The sequence below is a fragment of the Phascolarctos cinereus genome, unplaced genomic scaffold (genome assembly GCF_003287225.1).
Source record: "Phascolarctos cinereus isolate Bilbo 61053 unplaced genomic scaffold, phaCin_HiC Scaffold_2;HRSCAF=192, whole genome shotgun sequence".
Taxonomy (NCBI): domain Eukaryota; kingdom Metazoa; phylum Chordata; class Mammalia; order Diprotodontia; family Phascolarctidae; genus Phascolarctos; species Phascolarctos cinereus.
Window position 1 is genome coordinate 383797780 of NW_027555625.1, and position 23398 is coordinate 383821177.

At 42.5% G+C, this 23398-nt stretch overlaps 1 protein-coding gene across 1 annotated transcript in view; it reads left to right on the top strand.

Annotated features, from left to right (window-relative positions):
- ADAMTS2 (ADAM metallopeptidase with thrombospondin type 1 motif 2) overlaps nucleotides 1-23398 on the top strand; it is a 445202-nt gene that overhangs the window by 359483 nt on the left and 62321 nt on the right. The window contains 5 exon segments of the mRNA XM_020964237.2: nucleotides 2478-2634; nucleotides 12656-12761; nucleotides 13979-14122; nucleotides 15797-15929; nucleotides 18584-18697. Of these exon segments, the coding sequence (XP_020819896.1) occupies nucleotides 2478-2634; nucleotides 12656-12761; nucleotides 13979-14122; nucleotides 15797-15929; nucleotides 18584-18697 (654 nt within the window).

Below are 23398 nucleotides of genomic sequence, written 5' to 3' on the forward strand. Positions count from 1 at the left end.
GGCAAAGATACTGGAGTGGTTTGCCATTTCCTTCTCCAGCTTGTTTTACAGGTGAGGAAACTGAGGCAAACAAGGTTAAGTGACTTGCCCAAGGTCACACAGCTAGTAAGTGTCTGAGGCTGGATTTGAACTCAGGTCTTCCTGACTCCAGTCCTGGCACTCTCCACTGCGCCACCTGGTTGCCCTGAGACAAAAGGTTATTATGGTGGAATGAGGTGCATTGGAGGGGTAGAGACTGGATCAAGTAGACCAGTTAAGAGGTGACTTCTGTAGCAATGTAGTTGTCAGATGCAATGAGAGCTGTGAGGAGGGGGTGACTAGAAGAAATATTTCAAAGACATAGTGAACCCTGTGTGACACTGTTAAATTTTTGACATTCTGAATTTGAGGTGCTTGTCTTAGAGGAAACTGGTTTGAGAGAGAAGTCTAGACTCGAGTTGATAGGTTTGGGAAGAGATGGAAAATTTATCAGACCCTTTCCAACGACCACTAGTGGGAGTCAACTCTCTGCCACAGATGCTCAGTATGAGCCTTGATCGAGGGGAAGATGGAGGATATGGGGGCTAAAGAAAAAAAGCCCAGTACAGGAATAGAGAAGCTTGAAGCCCTGGGAGAAGCCCGAAAAGGGGAGGACAGTGACAGGTAAGGTAGAGTTTCCTCATATGTAAAATGAAAAGACTGGTTCTAAGGTCCTTTCCATCTCTGACATTCTAAGTTTCCCTCTATCTCTGAATTTCCGTCTTCTTTTGCCTATGTACTCACTAGCCTGAAAGTTGGGCTTGGATTTTTTAGAATTCAAAACAAAGCACAGTAGTGTTATAAGAAATGATGAGCTCGTTGATTATACAAAAACATGGATAGACTTGCACAAAATAACGAAGAGTGAAATGAGCAGAGCCAAGGGAACATTGTATACAGTAACATCAATATTGTTTTAAAAACTATTTTGAGCAACTCAGTTATTTCAGCTATTATGAATACCCAAATTAACTGCAAAGGACATATGAAGGAAGATGCTATCTGCATCCAGGGAAAGAACTGATAAATAGAGGTATCTATAGAATAAATTTACATATGTGTATGTGTGTATACATATATATATATATATATGTATGTATATATATATGTATATGTATACCTACTTGTGTCCAATGGTAGCCATCTCTAGGGCTGACGGCAGGTTGGAGTGAGGGAGGGAAGAAAAAAAGGAAAAAAGCTACATGATAACTTTATTAAGCATTTAGAAGGAATAACAAGTTATATATAATAGATTTGCAGTTTCAGGTAGAATCACTTTTTATTCTACTATGGTATGGAAATGCTTGTGTTATTTCACAAATTAAAAATAAAATAAAAAATTCAAAACAAAGAACGTCAGAGTTGCAAGAACTTGAGAACATAAGACATAAAACTTCCCTATCTTCTATGTTCCATAGCCTAAGATCTCTTCCAGCTATTCCATTAAGTTCTATGTTCTAAGGTCCTTTTACAATTCTGATGTTTTCTATGTTCTAAGGAGGCTTTCAGCTCTGACACTCTATGGTCTGAGAACCCTTCCATCCTTGGCCTTCTATGCTCTAAGGTGTATGGTTCTTCGACTTCACTCCATTCACAGTTTTGCTGTTTCTTAAGGGGATTTTGGTCTGAGTGATTTCACTGGTACCTACTAAGCTCTTTGTCAGCCTTGTTTCATCATCAAATATTCTAAAGCAGGAGTTCTTAACCTTGGGGCTCTGACCTTTTTAAAAGAAAATATTTTTGCTAATTGTATTTTAATATAATTGTGTTGTTGGGGGTTTTTGCCATCCTATGTTTTTTATTTTATGTGTTTAAAAATGCTATTCTGAGAAAGGTTCCATTGGCTTCATCAGACTGCCAGAGGAGTCCATGAGATGAAAAAAAGTTAAGAATCCCTGTTGTAGAAGATCTTGTTGACACTGTGTCCCACAAACCTAACATATGTGAGCAATGTTTTGCTATTGCTCCAAAAAGCAAAAATTGTCCCTCTGTGTAGAAATGGGAATGTGAGTCACTCCTATGTGTAGTACTTAGCATATTGTACAGATTCAAGTCTGTCTATAGAGCACATAGAAATGCTTTGGTAGTCACTGGGTACCCAAGGAAACAATGATGGTCAGACATGGTCAGAGTAGCAGAGCATTGCTAGGCATAGATGATATGATGGTATCATGCCAGATATTGATCACACAGACATAAAATATGTGGCAGAAGTGTCCTAGAGGCAGTGCCAAGTACAGATCACATAAAAATCAGTACTTGGCACTGTCTGGGACAAATTTGTCCCTAACTCATGGGGCTGGCATGAAGGTGCAGGGCATAGAAATGTCACATAATAATATTACTATTGCACTCTCTCCTCTCCTCTCCTTCTTCTCCTCTCCCTCTTCACTCCTTTTCTCTCCTCACCTTTTTTTCTCATTTCTTCTTCCCTCTTCTCCTCTCTCCGTTCTTTTTAGTCCATGAGCCTCATAGAGATCGGGAACCCTTCCCAGAGCTTGGAGAACGTGTGTCACTGGGCCTTTCTCCAACGGAAATCAGATACAAGCCAGGCGGAGTCTCACGACCATGCCATCTTTCTCACCAGACAGGACTTTGGCCCATCAGGGATGCAAGGTAAGCTCTCCTGCCTGTTGCTCCTGGGCTGCCTGGGTAGATGGGGAGGGATGCCTGTGCTGCTTTCTGTCTGGTTTCATCTTCTCCTGTGCTGGAACTGGGGCAGGGGATATGCCAAGGGAACACTACCCAGTCACATAGCTTAATCCCTATAATAGAACGTGTAGGACCCTGACTTGCACCACTCTAGACACAGACCACTTGGACATCCATCCCAGGACTTAGGACAGTGCTTTGTATATGGTAAGAGCTTAATAAATCCTTTTTCATTCATTTATCATTCTCAGAGAAACCTGTAGCTGTGCCCTTCTTAAGCTTTGCCCATCTGACCACACTAGCTGGTAAACTGGCATCCTCTCAGCCCTCATGACTTCACTGTTTTTTCATTCCATTGTTTTTTCATTTCAAAATTTTCATATTGCCATCATGGATGGCCTCAGTTCTTGAGCATCTATCCCCTTTTCTCTATCCATTGCCCAGTGTAAAGATGAGATTCCTCTAAAGGATAAATAATTTTAAGAGAAAGAGTAAATTAAGCTAACAATATAGACAAGGGTCCGAGAAAACAGAGTGTCCACCTTGTCATTTACCAGTTGGATTGCCTGAAGCTCAACTTTACAACCTAAGACTCAATGTTGGCTTTATCCCTTCTTGACTTGGGTTCTGAGTACCATAGGTAGACCCACTGCGTGAGGCCTCTCCCCTTTAATTCTATGTCAAAAACTCACATTTCCTTGCTATGAGGACCATGACACTGCCCACCTTTGGATTTCCTCCCTTTAATTCACTGATCCAGTTGTGAAAAGTCCCATGACCCTGACCAGTCAGGAAGGGACACCTTTCTTTTTCCCCATCTCTGTCCCCTGCCCTCCCTCAAATGATCATTTCATCAGTAATTATATGATTGGACACCATTCCCACCAGAGAGTCTTCACAAAAGTATTCCACCTAACATAGATGAATTACATGTTATGCCCATAGCCAATCTTTCCTATGTTCACAAAGAAAATTTCCTGTAATTGATTTTTTTCTTATGAACCCATACTCCTCCCCCAATTCCCCAAATCCTCTACCAGTAGCCAATCTTGTGGTGATGAGGCTCTTTAAACTTGGCTTGACTGGTTTGGGGGGTGGCACATGCACAGTCCATTGCCAACTGGTATTCACAGGTTTTTCGGCTTGGTATGGGACCTGCCAGAGTCATTGCCAGGGTATCATCGCCAGAGTGACTCCAATAGCATGTTGTGAACTCAGAGTAAGACTGCAGTGAAGTTAAAATTGGCAAGAAGAGATCCAGCATGTTGGGTGCAATCTCAGAATCTTGAGGTTCTCAGGAGTCCCAGAGGCCATCTAGTCCAATTGAAACCTGAAAAAGAAGCCCTCCTTCTACACATACCTACCTGGAAAGTAGTCATCTAACCTTTACCTAAAGACCTCCAGTGAAGGAGAACCCACTACCTTCTAATTCGTTTCTCTTTGGGAAAACTCTAATCATTAACATTTGCTTTTTTAAAAATTTATGTTATTTTTTTTTACATTACAAACATTTATAGATGAATCCTCCATGAGGGGCCTCATGTAACAAAGTAAAAGAATTAGGTAAAACTACTAATAATACAGTGCAAATCACTTCACCCTGTTTGCCTCAGTTTCCTCATCTGTCAAATGAGCTGGAGAAGGAAATGGCAAACCACTGCGGTGTCTTTGCCAAGAAAACCTCAAATAGGGTCATGAAGAATCAGACATGATTGAACAACAACAACAAAAATAATAGTGATCTGATCTGAAAGTACTTACAGCATGTCACATCTGTAGCACATCACACCTCCCCCATTTCTCTGTTTAAAAAGACAAAGAATGGAACTCTGTCTTCTCTCCCTCCTAACAACAAGCCTCCATCCACATCACTACACCTTCTTCCCCCTATTCATCTCCCTTTTACCATCCGTGACCAAACATGAAAAGTCTAACCCCTTTCCCAAATGACAAACTCCTTCAAGGCAGCCAGCTCTCTTGTTTCTCCTGAATTTTCTATAGAGAATTTTTTGGAAAGACACGGATAGGAATTCTATGAAACGAAAAGGTAGGTTGTCCTAGTGGACCACTGACCACAACAAGGTACTCATGAATCTACTCCAGAACCTCTTTTGGTAATATCAAGTCCAGAGATTGTTGACCCTTGGTGACAGGGTTGATGAGTGCTATTGACTTTTCTGCTCCCCCTAAATCCAAGCCTTTTCTTGGTTGTAAGTCAGCATGGCATAGTGGAAAGAGCTCTGAACCTGTCAGGAAAACTGACCTGCCTTTGCCACTTAGTAACCATGTGACCTTAGCCGAGTCACTTAACCTCTGTGAGCTTCAGTTTCCCTATCTGTAAAATGGGGATAATAATACCAAATAGTACGTGCCTCACAGGTTCTTGTGAGATGATGTTGTTGTCCACTACTAAAATATATATAAAATGCTTTGCAAAACTTAAGGTGGTGGTGGTAGCTGTTGTCATTGAGTTGTTTCAGTCATGTCCAAGTCTTTGCCACTCCATTTGGGGTTTTCTTCACAAAGATACTGGAGTGATTTGCCATTTCCTTCTCCAGCTCATTTTTACATATGAGGAAACTGAGGTTAACAGAAGTGAAGTGACTTGGCCAGGGTCACACAACTAGGAAGTGTCTGGGGCTGGATTTGAACTCAAGAAGATGAATCTTCCTGACTCTAGGCTCAGCACTCTATCCATTGCGCCACCTAGGTGCCCCAAAACTTCAGGAGCTATGTAGAACTCACCTAAGAGCATCATCTTTAGTATGATAATTTAAAATTGTTGTTTGACCCATTTGTGACTACCTCCACTGCCATATGTATTAGCCTATAAGGCCATGTGGTATAATAAACCGTAGGAGACTCGATTCTCCAAACTCCATATTCCTTGTCCTTTTTATATTTCATTCCTAGCAAAAAGGCATCTTTATGCTGTGAGTCAGGAGCCAGCACTGAGTAGTAGACTTTGGAATTGGAAGGGATCTCAGAGGCCATCAGGTTCAATCTAAATAGAAATTCCCTCTACAATATTCCTGATCAGTGGGATATATCCTTGGCTTGAAGATTGCCAGTGATGGAGAACTCATTACCTCCCAAAGAAAACCCATTCTGTTTTGGATATAATGATGATAATAGCTAACCTTTTTGTAGCCCTTTAATGTTTGCAAAGTGCTGTACGTATATTATCTCATTTGATACCCATGACCGTACTATGAGGTTGGTGCTCTTATTACCAATGACAATGAGGAAACTGAAGCTGAGAGAAAGGAGGTCAAGTGATTTGCTCAGAGTCGCCTAGCTAGTAAATGTAAGAGGCAGGATTTGAACTGAGGTCTTCCTGACTCTCAAGTTCAGCATTCTAACAACCTAGTTTCCTGTAATGGCTAGAAAGCTCTCCCTTCTCTCCAGCTGAAAATTATACCCTCACAACTTCCCTGCACTGTTTATAGCTGTGCCTTGTAGGTCCAAACAGAATGAGACCAATCCCTCTGCCACCTGACAGTCCTTCAAATACTTGAAGATGGCCGTGTTGCTTCTCTGAAATCAATGAATCAAAATTTATTAAGCAGCTGCTATGTGCCAGACACTGTGCTAAGTGCTTTATAATCATAATCTCATTCAATCCTCACAACAACCTGAGGGGAGGGCATGAGAGGTTCTATTATTATCCTTTTTTTACAGATGAGGAGGCTGAGGCAGGCAGAGATTAAGTAACTTGCCCAGACCCAGACAGCTAGGAAGTATCTGAGGTTGAATTTGAACTCAGATCTTCCTTGCTCCAAGTCCAGCATTTTATCCATGGTGCTGCACTTATATGCTTGATTTTTTTTAACTCCAAAGTAGGACTTTGCATTTATCCATTGATTGTATTAATTTTATCACTTTAGATTTGTCCCAACATTGCTCCCACCAAGGTATTTTTAGATCCTAAGTCTGTCATCAGCATAATCGTAGCTCACATTTATATAGTGGGTTAAACTTTACAAAATATTTTACATATGTCACCGCTTTTGGGACTCACAACAGTGCTGTGAGAGGTATTCTCATTATCCTGTTTGACAGGTCAAGAAACTGAGGGTCAGAGACGATTAGGTCACTTACACATGGTTACACAGACAGTAAGTTTCTGATACGGCAGTTGAACCTAAATCTTCCTTATTCTAGATTCAATATTCTTTCCACTCATCTGTGCTAACTTAATTGACTCTACCTTCCAGCTTCTGGGATAGTTAGGGGTTGAGAGCTGCCCTCAGGTGCCTCCCAGACCCAGTGTAAGACTCATTTTGGAGATTCGGTGTCGGTGATGGTCTCTCCAGAAGTGCCAGATGAAGGCAGGCTTTTCCAGACCTTTCTGCCACTCCACAGGAGAACCCCATGGCACAGGGAGAGGTAGCCTGTTCCTTGTCCTTTCTTCTATAAGCTGTCTAATTTAAAATTGTAAGACCTTAAGCGGGGACTGTGGGTAATTCCAGGCACATAGTATGTGGCCGTCATTATAGCAATGATCACAGTTAATTGCCCAAGTCCCAGGGACCCACCAGGGACAACTTGGGACCAGCCATGCCCTTCACTTCTGGCCATTAATGGAGATGTTCATCACTTGAGCACTAATGTGTTCATTTGCACACTAATTGCTTGGCTGCTCTGTGTTTGTGTCCAGGAATCTCAGTTATCATTCACAAATTAGCAGAGCCAAAATCAGGCAGAACTACTAAGGATGCAAGGGGGTGGAGGGGGTAGAGATTTGAACAAATCAATAAGGGGCCTGCAACTCCAATTTTCAAAGACTTGTCAGCAAAAAACTGTCATCTAAGAAGAGTCACCAAGTCCAACACATAGGGTCTTAGCTGGAAAAGGCCCTTAAAGATCACCTAGTCCAGCCTCTTAATTTTACAGATGAGTACACTGAGGGCCAGAGAGGAGAACTTAATTTGTCCAAGTTGCATAGGTTATAAAAAGCAGATCCAAGATTCAAATTCAGATTCTAGATGGCACAGTGGATAGAAAGCTTGGCCTGGAGTCAGGAAGATCTGAGTTCAGATTGGACCTCAGTCATGTACTAGGTGTGTGAACCTGGACAAGTCACTTCATCCCTGTTTGCCTCAGTTTCCTTATCTATAAAATGGGGATAATAATAGCATATACCTCCCAGGGTTGTTGTAAGGATCAAGTGAGATAATAATTGTAAAGCCCTTAGCACATAGAAGTTAAGTCTTTTTTTAGTTTATCTGACTCTTCATGACCCCATTTGGGGTTTTCTTGGCAAAGACACTGAACTGGATTGCTGTTTCCTTGTCTAGCTCATTTTTACAGATGAGGAAACTGAGGCAAACAAGTGAAGTGACTTGCCCAGGGTCACACAGCTGGTAAGTCTCTGAGGCTGGAATTAAACTCAAGAAGATGAGTTTTCTTGACTCTAGGCTTGGCACCCTATCTACTGTGCCATTTAGCTGCCTAGCACATAGTAAGCATTATATAAATGTTAGTTGTTTGTCATTATTATTATTATTATTATTATAATCCTCTCATTCTAAATCCTGTATTCTTTTCCATATGCCACACTACATACCTATGTACTGGTGAGCATACACACAAACACACTCATACTCATCCCTACCAATCAATAAACAGGCGTTTTAAGCGAAGTTATTACAGTATATGGAGCACCTGGGTGGTACAGTGGATAGAGCACCAAGTGTGGAATCAGGAAGACTCATCTTCCTGAGTTCAAATCCAGCCTGACACATACAAGTTGTGTGATCCTGGACAAGTCACTTTACCCTGTTTGCCTCAGTTTCCTCATCTGTAAAATGAGCTGGAGAAGGAGGTGGCAAACCACTCCAGTATCTCTGCCAGGAAAACGCCAGGTGGGGTCACAGAGAGTCAGATACAACTGAAAAACAACCGAACAACAACTATAGGAAGGGCAGACGCTGTGCTAAGCAACAGAGATACAAAGTAAGAAACATTGGAATGTAGACTTCTTGCCAACAAAGAGCTTACTTATTACATCCTAATGGGAGAGAAAATGTATACATAAATAGATATATGCAAGATACTTGCAGAGTAAAAGCAAAGTGATCCTCATTCCATAGTAAACATCGAGCAAACACGTTCTTTAACGTATTTACATTAACCGACTGATTTTATAGAGATGAAGGAGAAATGGCAATGCTTTGTCTGTCTTCCAAGTCGAGACTTCTCCCTTCATGCCAGATGATAAATGAAATTTGCAGAACTGAGTCTCCTTCTCTTAAAGGGCCGGAAGGAAACATGGTCCCTCATGAACATCCTAGAACCAAGGTCTCCCCTTGTCTTTCGGGGCAGCAGATCCCATGGAATGTATATGACTTCAGTCACCTATACCTCCTTCCGCCATGTTTGCCCCAGGTAGGGCTCAGGATGGTATCAAGTCTGTTACTGGCAAGCTGACCTTTTCCCAGGGTAGAGTAAGAGCCATTTATCCTGAATTGGCTGGCCTCGGTGGGCCGCCCCCCGCCCCAGCAAATACTGCCGTGGACCAAACGAGGACAGGACTTGGAGGCCCCAACTGCAGGTCTGTTTCATGATTGCTTTTATTATTTACTATCAGTAGCAATACTGACACATTTATAGAATGCTTTACATTTTACAAAGCACTTTTCCATCCAACAATATTGTAAGATATGGAATACTATCCCCATTTTACAAATAAAGACATCGAGGCACACAATCAGTAAGTGTCAGAGCTGGAATTCAAACCCAGGTCTTCTGATTGCCAATTAGGGACTCACTCCACTGTACCACACAGATCACTGGCAGTTCACTGTACCTCTCCACGTGTCGTGTTTTTCTCATTTTTTAAACAGGGGTGTAGAATGCGCAAAGAAATTCATGAATGCCCCGACTTTGGTCCCTGTGGGAAAAGCAGAGTTATGATGCTTTGCAGTTTAAATTAAGCACAAAAAGCTTACATGTGAATGTTTGCCCACAGGAGGCCTATGGTTTCACCCCCACTAAATGCCTTCCTTTGTGGGCTCTTGTGAGGATTCTCTGCTTACCCCAGAACTTTAAGGACCCATGACTCTACCATGGTGGACTCCAGATCCCAGTCCCCTTCACAGCGATAGCAGGTGTAACGCGTGGCCAAACTCCTGACCATAAGCTTCTCGGGCCTTAGGCTAGGCCACAGTCTATAGACATAGTCCATTACCAGGTCATACTCAAAGCCTTTCTAATATGGACTTTAAGAGTTTGTTCTCTCCTGGCAGAGCATTTGAAAATCCAGTCACTTCCATTCTACAGGGGACATCACAAAAGGATGGAAGCCTACCCTAGGAGTCAATGCCCTAAGGAAATAATTTGAAAGGAAAAGAATAAAGTCATGTTACAATGATGTTCCTAACAGTGCTGTCTGATCCTGGAAAAAAAAAACCTAAAAATACTCCAGATCCTGCACTACAAGACTTGTCAAACAAATACTGGAATATTAGTACAATGGTGCCTGTTGAGCTGTGAAAAATAAGAAAGGTGTGAACTGTGACAGTGCATGGAAATGTCTGTAGGAAAAAAATAATCTGTAGAAGATGTAGAGCCCAAGAGAGTTTATAATAATTATGAAATAATAACAATAACTCACATTTCTGCAGACTTTTGAAAGTAACATTCCACAGTAGACTACATCTTTGCCAATACACAATTGACTGAAAGAGAGGTGGAGTGTGCAAGCTCCTACCATGCTTATTACGGGATGGCTTTACAAACAGCATTACACTCATCAGAGAAAAACACCATCCCAAAGGTTCTGTTCCAGCAAGATGCCTCCTATGCATATGTTAAAAATTATAGGGGCAGTTAGGTGGATAGAACTCTAGCCTTGGAGTTGGGAGGACCTGAGTTCAAATCCAGTCTCAGACTCTTGACACTTAGTAACTGTGTGACCCTGGGCAAGTCACTTAACCCTGATTGCCTCACCAAAAAGATATATATATATATATATACACATGATTCCTTGAAAGATATTACAGAGATTATCTTGTTCAACAATCCTCTGATCATCAAAATTGTAGGGAGGTGCATGTGTGCCAAAGGTTTTTGCCACTGAATGGATCAGGGGCAGATTCCAACTCATACAGTCATTCCCTGTACTTGAAAAGACCCTCCAGAAACTCCAGTTTGCAGGTGACTTTATTGCATCAAGTCCAAGAAGATGAGATTGCTAGATGAGGTTTAGTGGCCTAATCATCCATATGAGAAAAATCAAGTGGGTGAAGAATCCCTATCTTCCAGACTATGATGGACAGTTATATAGATAAGCTCTAGAGTTTATTCATCTGATATAATTTTTGGGCAGGTGCTCAAATGGAAAATAGGTTCGACCTAGAATTGAGCTGGAGGAGAGTGGCTGAATTGCCTTTGGGAAATCACAGTTCTTCTAATGACCCAAAGCTTCTCACTAAAATAAAAGCACAGCTATTTGATACTGATATTCTGCCAGATTGTATGGTAGCAAATTATGGAATGCGACAGTCTCTGAAAAATTGAAGATGAGTATCAATCACAAGACAGGAGAGGTACTTGGTATGACTTGGTGACAATGTGTCACAAATAAGGAATTCGGAAAAAGAGCCAGAGTACAGAGGATATCATCAAAGAAATTTGGGGGAAGAAAAGAGGCTGGGCTGGTCATGAGAGTGAGAGATAAGCGATGGAGATCACCAACGTCCTCCATTGGTGTCTGCATGGTGTAAAGAGAAGGTGGGGATGGCCCATGTTTGGGTGGAAAGGTTTGTTAGTAAGTCACCAACTCACCTCCTTTTTATGGGCCAGTCCTCCCCAAAGCCCTGCTCAGGCCGTGTGGCTTTCAGTACTTTCCTGGATACAGCCCCAGTGAGGAGTAAGGTCAGGGTTTGCCGCTCCAGGCTACTTGTCTCCTCATTCTTTCCTACCTCATTGCTCTGTCATGAGCTTCTCCATCGCTCTATGGCCATTATTATCTACTTCTGGCCAGTATAACAGGTCCGTGTGGTCAAGGCCCTGCCTAGCCTTGGGCCTTCCTGTCCCTGTTCTTATTCTGGTATTGGTGCTCTATCTTCCTGTCATATTTCTCTTCCTTTTCACGAAATAGCTAGAGCCAACATGTCCCTAGACTTTTTGAAACTTTGGAGACCTTTTAGACAGATTCTGAATACCTCTCACCCCTTGAAGACTTACTGTTCTCTCAACCTACTTCCCAAATACCTCCTCCCAGTCCAATACACACACCAAAGATTTCCTCTGGCAGCTATGGGATCCTTTTTACTTAGTCTGCCTAACTGAAAATTTAACTCCTGCCTCAGTCACTGTAATATAGCCTTACTTATCTCTTCCCTCTGCCAACTCCTGAGTAGTATGCCTCCCATTCAGTTCTTTCAGGGCATGAAAAAGTGCTTATCCATCCCATTTGTGTCTGTCTACTCTCCATTCTTTCCCTCAATGATTGGATCAGAACATGAAAACTACCCTAAGATTATATACATTTTGAGAAAGTACTGGAAATATTAGTGTCAAGAGGGGTAAAGTCACCTGTGATATGTGAGGAGGGCACCCCTTTTCCTTGAAAAAGCTAAGATTCATGTCCATTATGTAAGTCTATTTTATAGATGAGATTGATGCTTTTCTCTCCCATGCTGAACACAATGCCAGCCTATAACACATGCATACACCTAATAATAAAGATCAGGAGAGAATCAGGAAAGATATACGTAGATTAGCTCCTGTGCATTTCTAGAGCTTGTGGCCACAGCTACGTCTCTTGCCAAGGTCCTCATATAATGAGGGTCCCCCAGCGCAGCCAAAGCTCTAGGTAGGCCCGCCAAGATATTAGCACTTGGACAGCAGGTCCTGTCCCAAGCCTAGAAACTTAGACTTGGCATATCCACTCTGAGAGCTCAGCCTCATTGAGCTTGGCACCGCCCTGGGTCCCCTGGGAACCGAAATGGCTTTTGCTCCTTGCCCTCCCTCCCAGGCTATGCCCCGGTCACTGGAATGTGCCATCCCGTCCGCAGCTGTACCCTGAACCATGAAGATGGATTTTCCTCTGCCTTCGTGGTAGCCCACGAGACTGGTCACGTGTAAGTAGAGATCAGAGATACTTTTTCCTTTTTGGTTTGGGAGAACGTGAACCAAAAGAGCCATTTGGGGCGTGGGGGGAAGATCTAGGGAATCATTTGGGGAAATGAGGATAGTCTAAGGCCGTGGTGTCAAACACACAGTCTTCATGACATCTATTTACCTACTTGCCACTGAGGTTCCTCTGGAAAGTTTATGAATAAATCAGTTCCAGAGGCTAAAATTCCACAAGGCATGTGGTTAGAGAAAAATGTAGTTGGGGACCAAAACCTAAGAAGTAATCCCTTCAGGAAAGCACTCTTGGACACTGTGAGGATGTTCATGGTACCAAGAACATATGCATTCATCTTCTACATTAGGAGGTCAGGGAGGGGACAAGCAAGTGAGTATAGAACATTCTTTCCCTTCCTTTTCTGGGGAAAAAAAAACCTCATCAGCATTGCCTCTATATCTCGGAGGGGAGCGGAACCACAGGCTATGGTGAGGTCTCTGATAAATTCAGACTGATTGGTCACACAGTCCTGGAAACTATAACCAGTAATCCAGATTATTTGTAGTATCAACACTGATGAACCAAGATTCAGTAGAAGTTGAGAGAACTTTGTTAGACAGAGTTTCACAATAGCACTGTGTCCTACTTTTCTGTGCATCTTCCCCCTCTCACCCTCATACCCAAAACAGCGTCTTGCATATAATAGGAACTTGATAAATGTTTATTGGATTTTTATTAAAGTTGAGGGACTCACTGCTGTAGCAATTCTGTAATTTCACTATTGAAATAGCAAAGTGGTAAAGTAATATATACTTGGAAATCAGATAATCACAAACCATTATAGAGACAAAAGACCATCTAGTCTAATTTCTTCATTCCATAAATTTAAAAAACTGGCGTCCAAAGGAGGATGGGATCATAGAATTGGAAAGGCTGTTAGAGATTATGTGATCTAGTTCCCTCATTTTTTACAGATGAAGAAACTGAGTTTCAGAGAGGGGCCGCGACTTGCCAGAGGTCTAATTGAGAGTAAATAGCATAACCAGGCTGCACCCTCTTCTGACCCCAAGTCCAGCGCTCTTTCCATCGTTTCATGTGTCTCCCTTTTTCAAGCAGCAATCCACTAAAAGTGTTAATCTCTAGTCCTGCATTTTATTTTCTCTTTGTGAAAAATAAAAATTACTTGGTCCCCATTCTGGGTCTCCCCTCTTCCTACCTTTGTTCCAGCTTAGGGATGGAGCATGATGGCCAGGGCAACAGATGTGGTGATGAGGTGAGGATGGGCAGCATCATGGCTCCCCTGGTCCAAGCTGCCTTCCACCGTTTCCACTGGTCCCGATGCAGCCAACAGGAGCTGAATCGCTACCTCCAGTGAGTTATTATAAATGATAATTCCTTTGTCTTTTCAGCTGCTGTCCCTAAAAACTCCTGCACACTATTTATAGAGGGTGTGAGTAACCAGGGAAAGCTCACACTGACATAGCTGGCATCATGTTATTAGGACGTGCTCATATTCCACTTGGGATTTGTGTAATATATCCACTTTCCAAAGACCAGATGGAAAACCCATTTACTTAATATGAAGGTTTTCCCACCAAGCTGATCCCAGACCTTTATAGTCCAGAAATGATATACATTGTTCTCCATTGTTTTACTCTCAGCCTCTAATGTATTCATTCCTCTGAAGTGTGGGAACGATTTAACAATTTGCAAACTACATACATGTTTCCCTTTTCGATAGCCACTTCACATTTTCATCTGATTCCACAGCATCCTTTTTTTTCTGAAATTCCTCTGAGAAGCTCATGCATCCGCCAAGAGCCAAGGAGGCTGAGTATGAGCCCTCCCCCCACCTCAGACAGAAGGAGGATGCATTGTAGAATCCTGGCAAGGAAACATTTCACAGATATGTGATGAGTAAAAGCTCCTAGCACATTGTGTCCTGTTTATCAAGTGTACATTCAAGGCATCCCCATTGCCACCATGAATGTCTAAGGATGATGCATTTTCTACAGATCACATGAGTTGGACAGATGAAGGCAGATACCTAAAATTTTCTCTCCTACCCCTGAAAATTATAGGGTAGGGAGGCAAAGGAATGATCTTTCTAGCAAGATGTGATTTTCACTTGGCCAGGTCCGCTGCAGACTTGGTTTTGATCCTAATGGTTCCTGTCACAAGGCCTGGAGCCCCCTTGCTCCTAGATGTAGCAATGGGACCACAGCAGGCATGGCAGTCCCAGATCCCTCAATCTCAGACAAGATCCCTCAGAGCGTTCTCCCTCCCTTCTACAGACTGAGGGCCTTAGTCACTCCCAAGCTTAAAGACCGTGGTGCTGCAGGCCTAAGTATTAAAACAGTTTCCCAGATTTTTTGTTTCCTGACATTATTCAAGCTGGGCCAAGTGACTGCTGGATTAGAGTTGCCGCCTCACTCTGACTGCTGTAATGTGATATTCCTAAGGAAGTTCCAAATGAAAAGGAGGCATGGAAAGGAAATCTTGAGATTTTGTAAGGACAGCAAGCAGAAGGGAGGCCCCAGTAGGGGTCCCCCTTGGTTTGGGGAAGCGTGTGCTTCCCCTGAAAAGGGCTTTTGTTGTACTCTCAGTAACCCTGCTCTGTTCCTGGCCACCTTGGCTATTTCTCCCAAAGTTCAGGCTGAAGGACAAAAGGGTGGGGGTGGAGGGAGGGGAAGGAGTAAGCGAAGGAATACCTAACCTGGAAAATGAATTACGTGTTTTTTCTTTCTCGTCAGCCTGATCTGGGGTGGGCCCATTGCTGATCCCTGTCCAAGTGGGAACCTGGGACATCAGGCCATTCCCCCCCTGAGAGCCCCGCCCAGATTGTACACCAGGAAGCCCAGAGTGAGTGTGCACCTGCAGGCTGGCTGGGGGCAGATGCCCGGGGAGTCTGCCTGGGGCTACGCTCAGCCCATCTGGTGCCGCAGCTTCCTAGCAGGCAGGCCCTCCGTTTTGGCTTGGACTCAGCCTTTAGGGAAACCGCAAGTCCATCTGTTCCTGTCATGTTTGTGTGTGTGCCTGTTGCAGCTCCTACGACTGCCTCCGAGACGACCCCTTTGAACAGGACTGGCCGGCTCTGCCCCAGCTGCCGGGAATTCACTACTCCATGAACGAGCAGTGTCGCTTTGATTTCGGACTTGGCTATATGATGTGCACGGCGGTGAGTAAAGTCAGTCTTTTCCATCGCTTCTTCCCCAGGGGCCTGGAAGTGGCTGTGGCCATGGGTCATTCTGGCATCCAGTAACCTCAGGGCAGTGTCAGGTGGTGAGAGTGACCTTTTAGCCAATTGCTGAGGAGATGAGGAGAAAAAATAATAGTAACTTTGCCATGTTTTGTTATGTTTGGGAGGCACAGCTCTGGGGCCAGAGGTGTTCTCCTCCTCTCTCTCTCCCCATCACTGCACCTCACCCTCAGCCTGCCATCTCTTGGGCTGTTATTTCTGGGAGGGATATTGACAGGTCCACTGAGTCCCAGGTCAGGCTGCCAGCAACCCCTGGACACATGTGAGCAGTCTTCCCTTAAGTAGAAAGAGTGCTAGATAATGGGGTCAGAGGACCCAAGTTTGAATCCCAGTGAGATGAGATTTTTGCTAACTAAAAATTGTTGCCACTGGAACAGTCACAACATGTCAGGTTTATTTATTATCCTGTTTACCCTGTATATAATTTGTTTGTACACAGTTATTTGCATGCTGTCTCCTCCTGTAGATTCTGAATTCCTCAAGGGCAGAAACTGTCTTTTGTCTCTTTAGTAGGCACTTTATAAACACTTTATGACTACCTGGGGGCACCCCTATGTTTGGTGCTGGGCCCATGAGGTTGAAGAGGAGCTCCCTTGGATGACAAAGCCCAGGAGAAAAGTGTGCCATCTGAGAACTTTCTATCTTAACTAATTATTCTGGCTAAATAGGTGGTAACTGTTAGTTCTACTGTGTTAAAGTGATGGAAGCTCCCTCCAGTCATCCTTGGCCCCATCCTAATTCCAGAGCTGATCCCTACTTGTCTGTTTACTGTGGGACCTCTGGTAGAACTGATTAGTAAAATGGCAGGGGGGAGAGTCGATTAATTAATAGCTAAGGTTCCTCTCAGCTCTAAATCTTATTAATCTTAAGAACTTCGTGACTGGCTCAATTTCTTTCATTCTTTCCCTATTATTATTTCCAGTAAGGGTTTGTGGGGAAAGTCTGGGAGGAGGGAAAAATTTTTCAGTAAAGTAGCCAGTTTCACTGGGAGGACACAACAGCCATGGGCAGATAGCCGGTGAGAGCCAGAGGGATTTGGGGTCCTCATCTTTTTTTAAATATATGTACATATATTTATTTATTTAAAATGCATTCATATATATACACACACACACATATTTTTAACACATGTATGTGTACTTGTATATACATATATAACATATGTATGTACATACATATTTTTAAAATATATGCATATATATTTTTTTGGACATGACCATCGCTGACCAGTGGGAATATTTCTATATAGGAGGGTCAGAAGGCAAGAACTGCATATGAAACTATGAATCTACCATGTATAGTTGGTGGGGTTTTTTAAAGTATATGTCACTTTTTACATGGCAGTAACCGACATTGCTCTCTTTGTCTGCATCCTCTTCCTAGGTTCTCATCTTCTAGCATGGACTTCGCAGAGTCCACCAACCCATATTGTAGGGGCTGGGGGGAAGAGCTAAGGAGTTTGGGCCACCTGTGTAGAATAAAAGCAAGATTTTCTCAGTCTGAGACCCTTGCTCTGGGACTCTGACGTTTCATTCGCTCAATAAATACACTGGATCAGATCGCATTGGATTGGATTGGACTGCGTTATAGGTTTCCAGCTCTCAGCTTTGATTCCAAACACAGCTTTCTTTGGCCCTGTTGTCCATTCCTGGTTAGCCTCACTGGTTGGAGCATGATGCTAATAAGACTAATGTCTTGGCATCAGCCAGAAAGTTTCTGTCCGTTCCATGGCCACAGACAGCTCTCCTCATCACAGCTGTGTCTCATAGAGTATCTTGAACCACTAGAGGGCTTGACAGGAGCAGGAAAAGGGATTGCCACTCCTGTTAAAGCTCCATGGTGGGTAGCATTATCTTTTCTATAGAAAGAACAAAATTATTCACCCCAAATTAAAAAGCAGTATGGGATGGTGAAAAGAGCATTGGACTTAGCCAGGAGACCTGGATTGGAATCTCTGATGATGACTAGCTGTATGACCTAATTTGCATTATTGATATTTCCTCCATCACTTTCTTAAATCTTGACAACCAACAAAACAATAAGCCAAGTCCTGATCTGTAGCATGTGCTGACTTCCAAGGTGTAAATGCTAATAATAAAAATTTCGCTACCAGCTCTAATAAACCTGCACCACCAGTGACTCTACCTGTTTCCTCACAGGATTCTTTGTAAACTGTAAAGCGATATAGAAATAGAAGTTTGTAGCAATGGAGGGCAGTGGTTCAGACGTTTCCTCGCCATCTAAGGGTCTTTGCAGAGGGTCATTTACTCTTCCTGTCCTGGCCTCTGGGTGTGACTCTTTAGTGAGTCATATGCTTTACTTTGCCTTCCCTCAAATCCATGTGTTTTTAGACTTGAGAGACAAGACCTGGGTTTAAATCCCAGCTTTCCTGCTTACTAGCTGCATGATCCAGGACTAATCATTTAACTTGTGAAGACTTCGGTTTCTTGCTCTGGAAAATGAGAACAGTAGACTAGATGATCCTGAAGTCTTTCCCAGCTCTAAGGTTCTATATTCTGAGGCCCCTTCTAGATTTAACATTCTGTGATTCTCTGAGCTTGCTCCTCTTCCAGTTCCGGACCTTTGATCCTTGCAAGCAGCTGTGGTGCAGCCACCCTGACAACCCCTATTTCTGTAAAACCAAGAAGGGGCCACCTCTGGATGGGACCATGTGCGCTCCGGGGAAGGTGAGTACACAGGCTGAGCACCCACAGGGAGAGCATCTCGTACCTAATACGCACAATGCTCCCTGTCATCTCTGAGGCAGGGCAGGTTTTCACCACTCACAAAGAGCATGGAAAGAACACAAAGGCACAAAGAGGGGCCTTAGAGCTATAGACACCCAGAGTATAGGCTTGCCAGGAGGAGGGAGGACGGTGTTTGCCCTTCATTTCTAGCAGGAGTTAAGGGGTATGCAGGTAGTGTGATGTAGGGGAAAGATCCCAGTTAGAGTCAGAAGATCCGATTTTGAATTTCCTCTCTGATACCTACTGGCTGTTTGACTTTGGGCAAACTACTTCACCCCTAAGCCTCGATCTCCTCCTCTGTAAAACAGGGGTATTAATTCTTGCCCTGTGGTCCTCACTGAGTTGACATGAGGCTCAAAGGAGATAATGGATGAGGATGTGTTCTGTTACTTTTCTTCAATCCTATCCTTATCATTTATTCTTTTTTGTAAAAAATCTGCCATTCATGTGTTAATCTTACCCTTCCCCTAGTGTTCATCCCAGTAGATCTGTATTCATTTCATTCACGTCTGATTCTCTGTGACCCCATTTGGAGTTTTCTTGGTAAAGATACTGGAGTGGTTTGCCATCTCCTTCGCCAGTTCATTTTTACATGCGGAAACTGAGGCAACACAGACATAATCCATTACAAATAACTAAATATTCATGAGACTTGCTTTATCTTTTTCTCCTTCTTGAGTCTATCTAGTGTGAACTGTATATGAGTGCAGATGAGTAAGTAAGAGAAGCAGAAGAAGACTAACACGTGAATAGTAAAATAGAAAGATAGGCTTGAATAGAAAGATAAATAAACAAAATAATAATACTTCCCATGCATACAGTGTTATGGGAAGTATTTATGGTTTGCAAGGCTGTTGTGTGCTCTGAGCCTCATTACAACCCAGTGTAGGGTTATTATCTCCCTTTTTCGTATAACAAAACTGAAGTCCCCAGAGGTGGTGTGACCTGCTCATGACTGCACAGCTAATGACTCACCTGTCATTCTTGAGCCAGTTTATTCTGGTGAATTCTCAGTGTCAAAGTTATAGCCAAAACCACTCAAGGAGAGGTCCAAAGGATACCCCTGCAAGCTAACTACAAATGTGCCAGATCATCCGTATCTCCGCTTCCTCCATCAGCACAGAGCACCAAGATCTGGCTACATTCTCTTCTGCCCGTTGCCCTCATTATTGTAACTCTCATCTTGCTAGAGAGTGCAGTGACGCTCTGATCCCTGGACTCTTGAATTTCCTTCTTTCTCCCCTGAAGTAGAAACAAATGGCTATTCTGAGTAAACAGTTTCTCTTTTGCTTTTTTCTCTTCAATTCCATTTATCATAAGATGTGGCAAGTACCCATGACAACCACCTTCCCTGTGAGCCAGGGTCAGGCAAGACCTCTTCACTCATACTCATGGAAGGGCAAACTAGTGGGCTCAGAAATATACCCTACCACCAGACAGAATTTCCTAAAACACTTTCATAATGTCCTTTTTTTTTTAAACAAAGGAAGCATCTATGAAAACTCCGCTGTCCAAACCATTTAGCATGGCATTCAAAGTCTCACACCATCTCCCCAATTTGACTGTTCATAGTTCCTCAATACCTACCATCTAAGTAACTACCCAGTCAGGCCAATTCCCTCACTTCCCCCCAAGGCATGATGCTCATTCCTATCTCTCTGCTTTGGATCACATTTTTTCCTCTCACTTTGAATGCACTGACGCCACTCCTCTCACTATCCAAACCTCGACCATCCCTTAAGACCAGCCTTACATTCTATCCCATTCAGCCATCTTCCCATGGATGTCTTCCTATCTGCCCTGCTGATACCTCCCTTTCCCACTTGGAACAGCATCCTCAAACTGGACCATCAGATATTATACTCTACCTCTCTGGGGCAGTTAATTCCTTCAGCTTCAGAACCTCTTTTTGGGACTGAGTCCCCCTGACTAGTGAGTGAGCAAGTGTAAGCTCACCTGAGCCCTATTTCTAGTAACCCCAAACTAGGTTTCATATCCAATAAAGCCATCTACCCTAGACAGCTTATCATCTGCCTTGCTGCCATATGCACCCCTTCTTTCTCTCCCCCACCTGTTTCCAGTCTCTTGTTCTGGGAACAATAATGACATTGTTGCTACCATTGCTTCTGGAAAGGGCATGACGATCAACTGTCCTATGGCTCCACTCCAAATCCTTATGAATCCCCAGACCAAAACTGCCTTTTCCTGACCACCACTCCCCTATATGTGTTGTCTTTTCCTATTAGAATATAAGCTCCTGAAGGGCAGGGATTCTCATTTTTATATTTGTATCGCCGGTACTTGTACACAGTACCTAGCACATATCAGGTGCTTAATAAATGCTTTTTCATTATTCATTCAAGACTCATTTTCTTCTTGAAACCTTCCCCTTCTCTTCCCCAGCCTCTTGCATGAATGCCTGTAGTTGACTGTCTTTTCTTGCTTTTAGTTCTTTGTGTGAGAGGAATCCCAATTAGCTATAAGCTCCTTGAGGTGAAGGCATGGCTATGCCTTATTCCCCACAGTGTCAAACCACAGGTGGAATATATAGCAACAGGCTCCATAGGTAAGTTGGCTGCTTGGCTTCTCCGAAGCAGAGCACAAGTAAACCATTCTCTCTTCTTCTGATTGGCCAGCAGGGAACTGAATCACTAGAGATGAGAAATTGGTGATGATGGACAGCATAATGTTTGCAGGCTCCAGCACTTATTAGTTATGTGATCTTGCCACCAATGCAAACCACATCCCCACCACACCTTAGTCATCCTAAGATTATAGAGACTTGCAAGAAACCTTAGAGGCCATCTACTACAACTCCTTCATTTTATGGAGAAGGAAACTTGGGCCCCAAGAGGCTAAATGACTTGCTCAAAGTCAGAGCTAGGAATTGAACCCTAGTTCTCTGATTTCAAAGCCCTGGCTTTATCCATTATACCTTACTGTCTCTTATTCTTTATGAATTGCAGTGGCTACAAATATTTATAACTGGGGCCAACCATGTTCTAGTGGTGAGCCTTTCTACACGTAACTAATCTGGTCGTCATGTAACATACCTCCAGTCCGTTTCCAAGCTCTTATCCAAAGCCTTTCCAGCTTGGTAGGACTTTTCAGAGCTTGTGTGTTCAGCTGGTATAAACTTTGAGAACTTAGGGTCCCCTTCGTACCACAACAGGGAATCAGAATAGAGCTTTAGCTTAGAATTAGGAAACACAAATGGTTTGAACTTTTTTTTCCTCTTAAAGTCCCCTGGACAATAAGAACTAGGTCACATGGGAAATTTGTCTGACCATGAAATTTATGCCGTTTCCAAAGTTTTAATAGATAGGGGATATGCAGGATAATTTATCACTCCAGGAGCTCTTGCAGTTTCATATTTTCTAACCTTTCACAAAATCATTAGGACAAAAAAAACCCTGTTCTAGAGGAAGGTACTTTTTGTATAAGTGAGAATGTGCTTAGATTGACAAAGCCTTGGTTTCTTACCTAGTATATATTAATGCATTCTGGAGGGTGGCTGTGAACTTGAAAAGTCAGAGCCCAAGAACATGACCATCTAGTTTAAACTAATTGTGGGTCCATGGTGAGTATAACAAATTGTGTCCTGTTCTCCATCTTGATAGCATGGCTTGAAATAGTAGATGCATATTTTTTATCTTTTCCTCTGACCTTCTCCCTTGTGCACCTGAGAAAAGTGCCTGACCTAATTCACCTGCTTCACTCTTGTTACAGGTGTTCATCTGTATCCAATATTTATTGAAGTGGTTTTTAATTTTCCTGCATTCAAAGAGCATTTCAATAAATACTACATACAGTATATCCCGTACTATATGTTTATTCCTTCCACAAACAATATATAAGCCAAATTCACAATGCATGAAGAAGAAATAAAGCTATTTTATATATTTATATGCATATTTTAGGAGCTATTTTACCCAACTTATGTCAATAAAACTGACAATTTAAATGAAATGGATATCAACAAAAATACATATTCCCAAATGATCAGAAGAAGAAATGGAGTATTTAAATAACTCTGTCGAAGAAAAAGAAATTGAATAAGCCATAAATGAACTCCCAAAGGAAAAAAAAAAAACAAGGACTAGATGAACTTACCAGCAAATTCTACCAAACATTTAAAGAATAATTAATTCCAATATTATGTAAAATGTTTGAAAAATAAGAAAAGGAAGGATTCTACCAAATTCCTTGTATGACACAAGCATGGTTTTGATACATAAATGAGGAAAATATCAAAACAGAGGAAAAGAAAAACTGTAGACCAGTATCTCTAATAAATAGAGAAATGATGCTTAGACAAGTTGTGCTCCTGCTATGATTATCTTAAATTTAATATTCTATGGACCTTTGCACAATTGAATAAAATAACTGTTTCTTGAATTAAGTAAAATTATTAAGATGTAAACTCATCTTTTGTAGGTTCACTGAAAGCACCCTCAGCATAGCTGCAGGACAACAAGGATGATGTATATGCATCTCATCCTATTCCCACATAGTTTAAATCTCCTCTGTTAGGTCTCTATATTTCAAAAGCCTTTTTTTCCCTGTTAGCTTGGATATTGTAACTATTTGGCACTGTCCCATCTACTGAAAACATTGTTCTTAGGAATCATTTTTATGTCC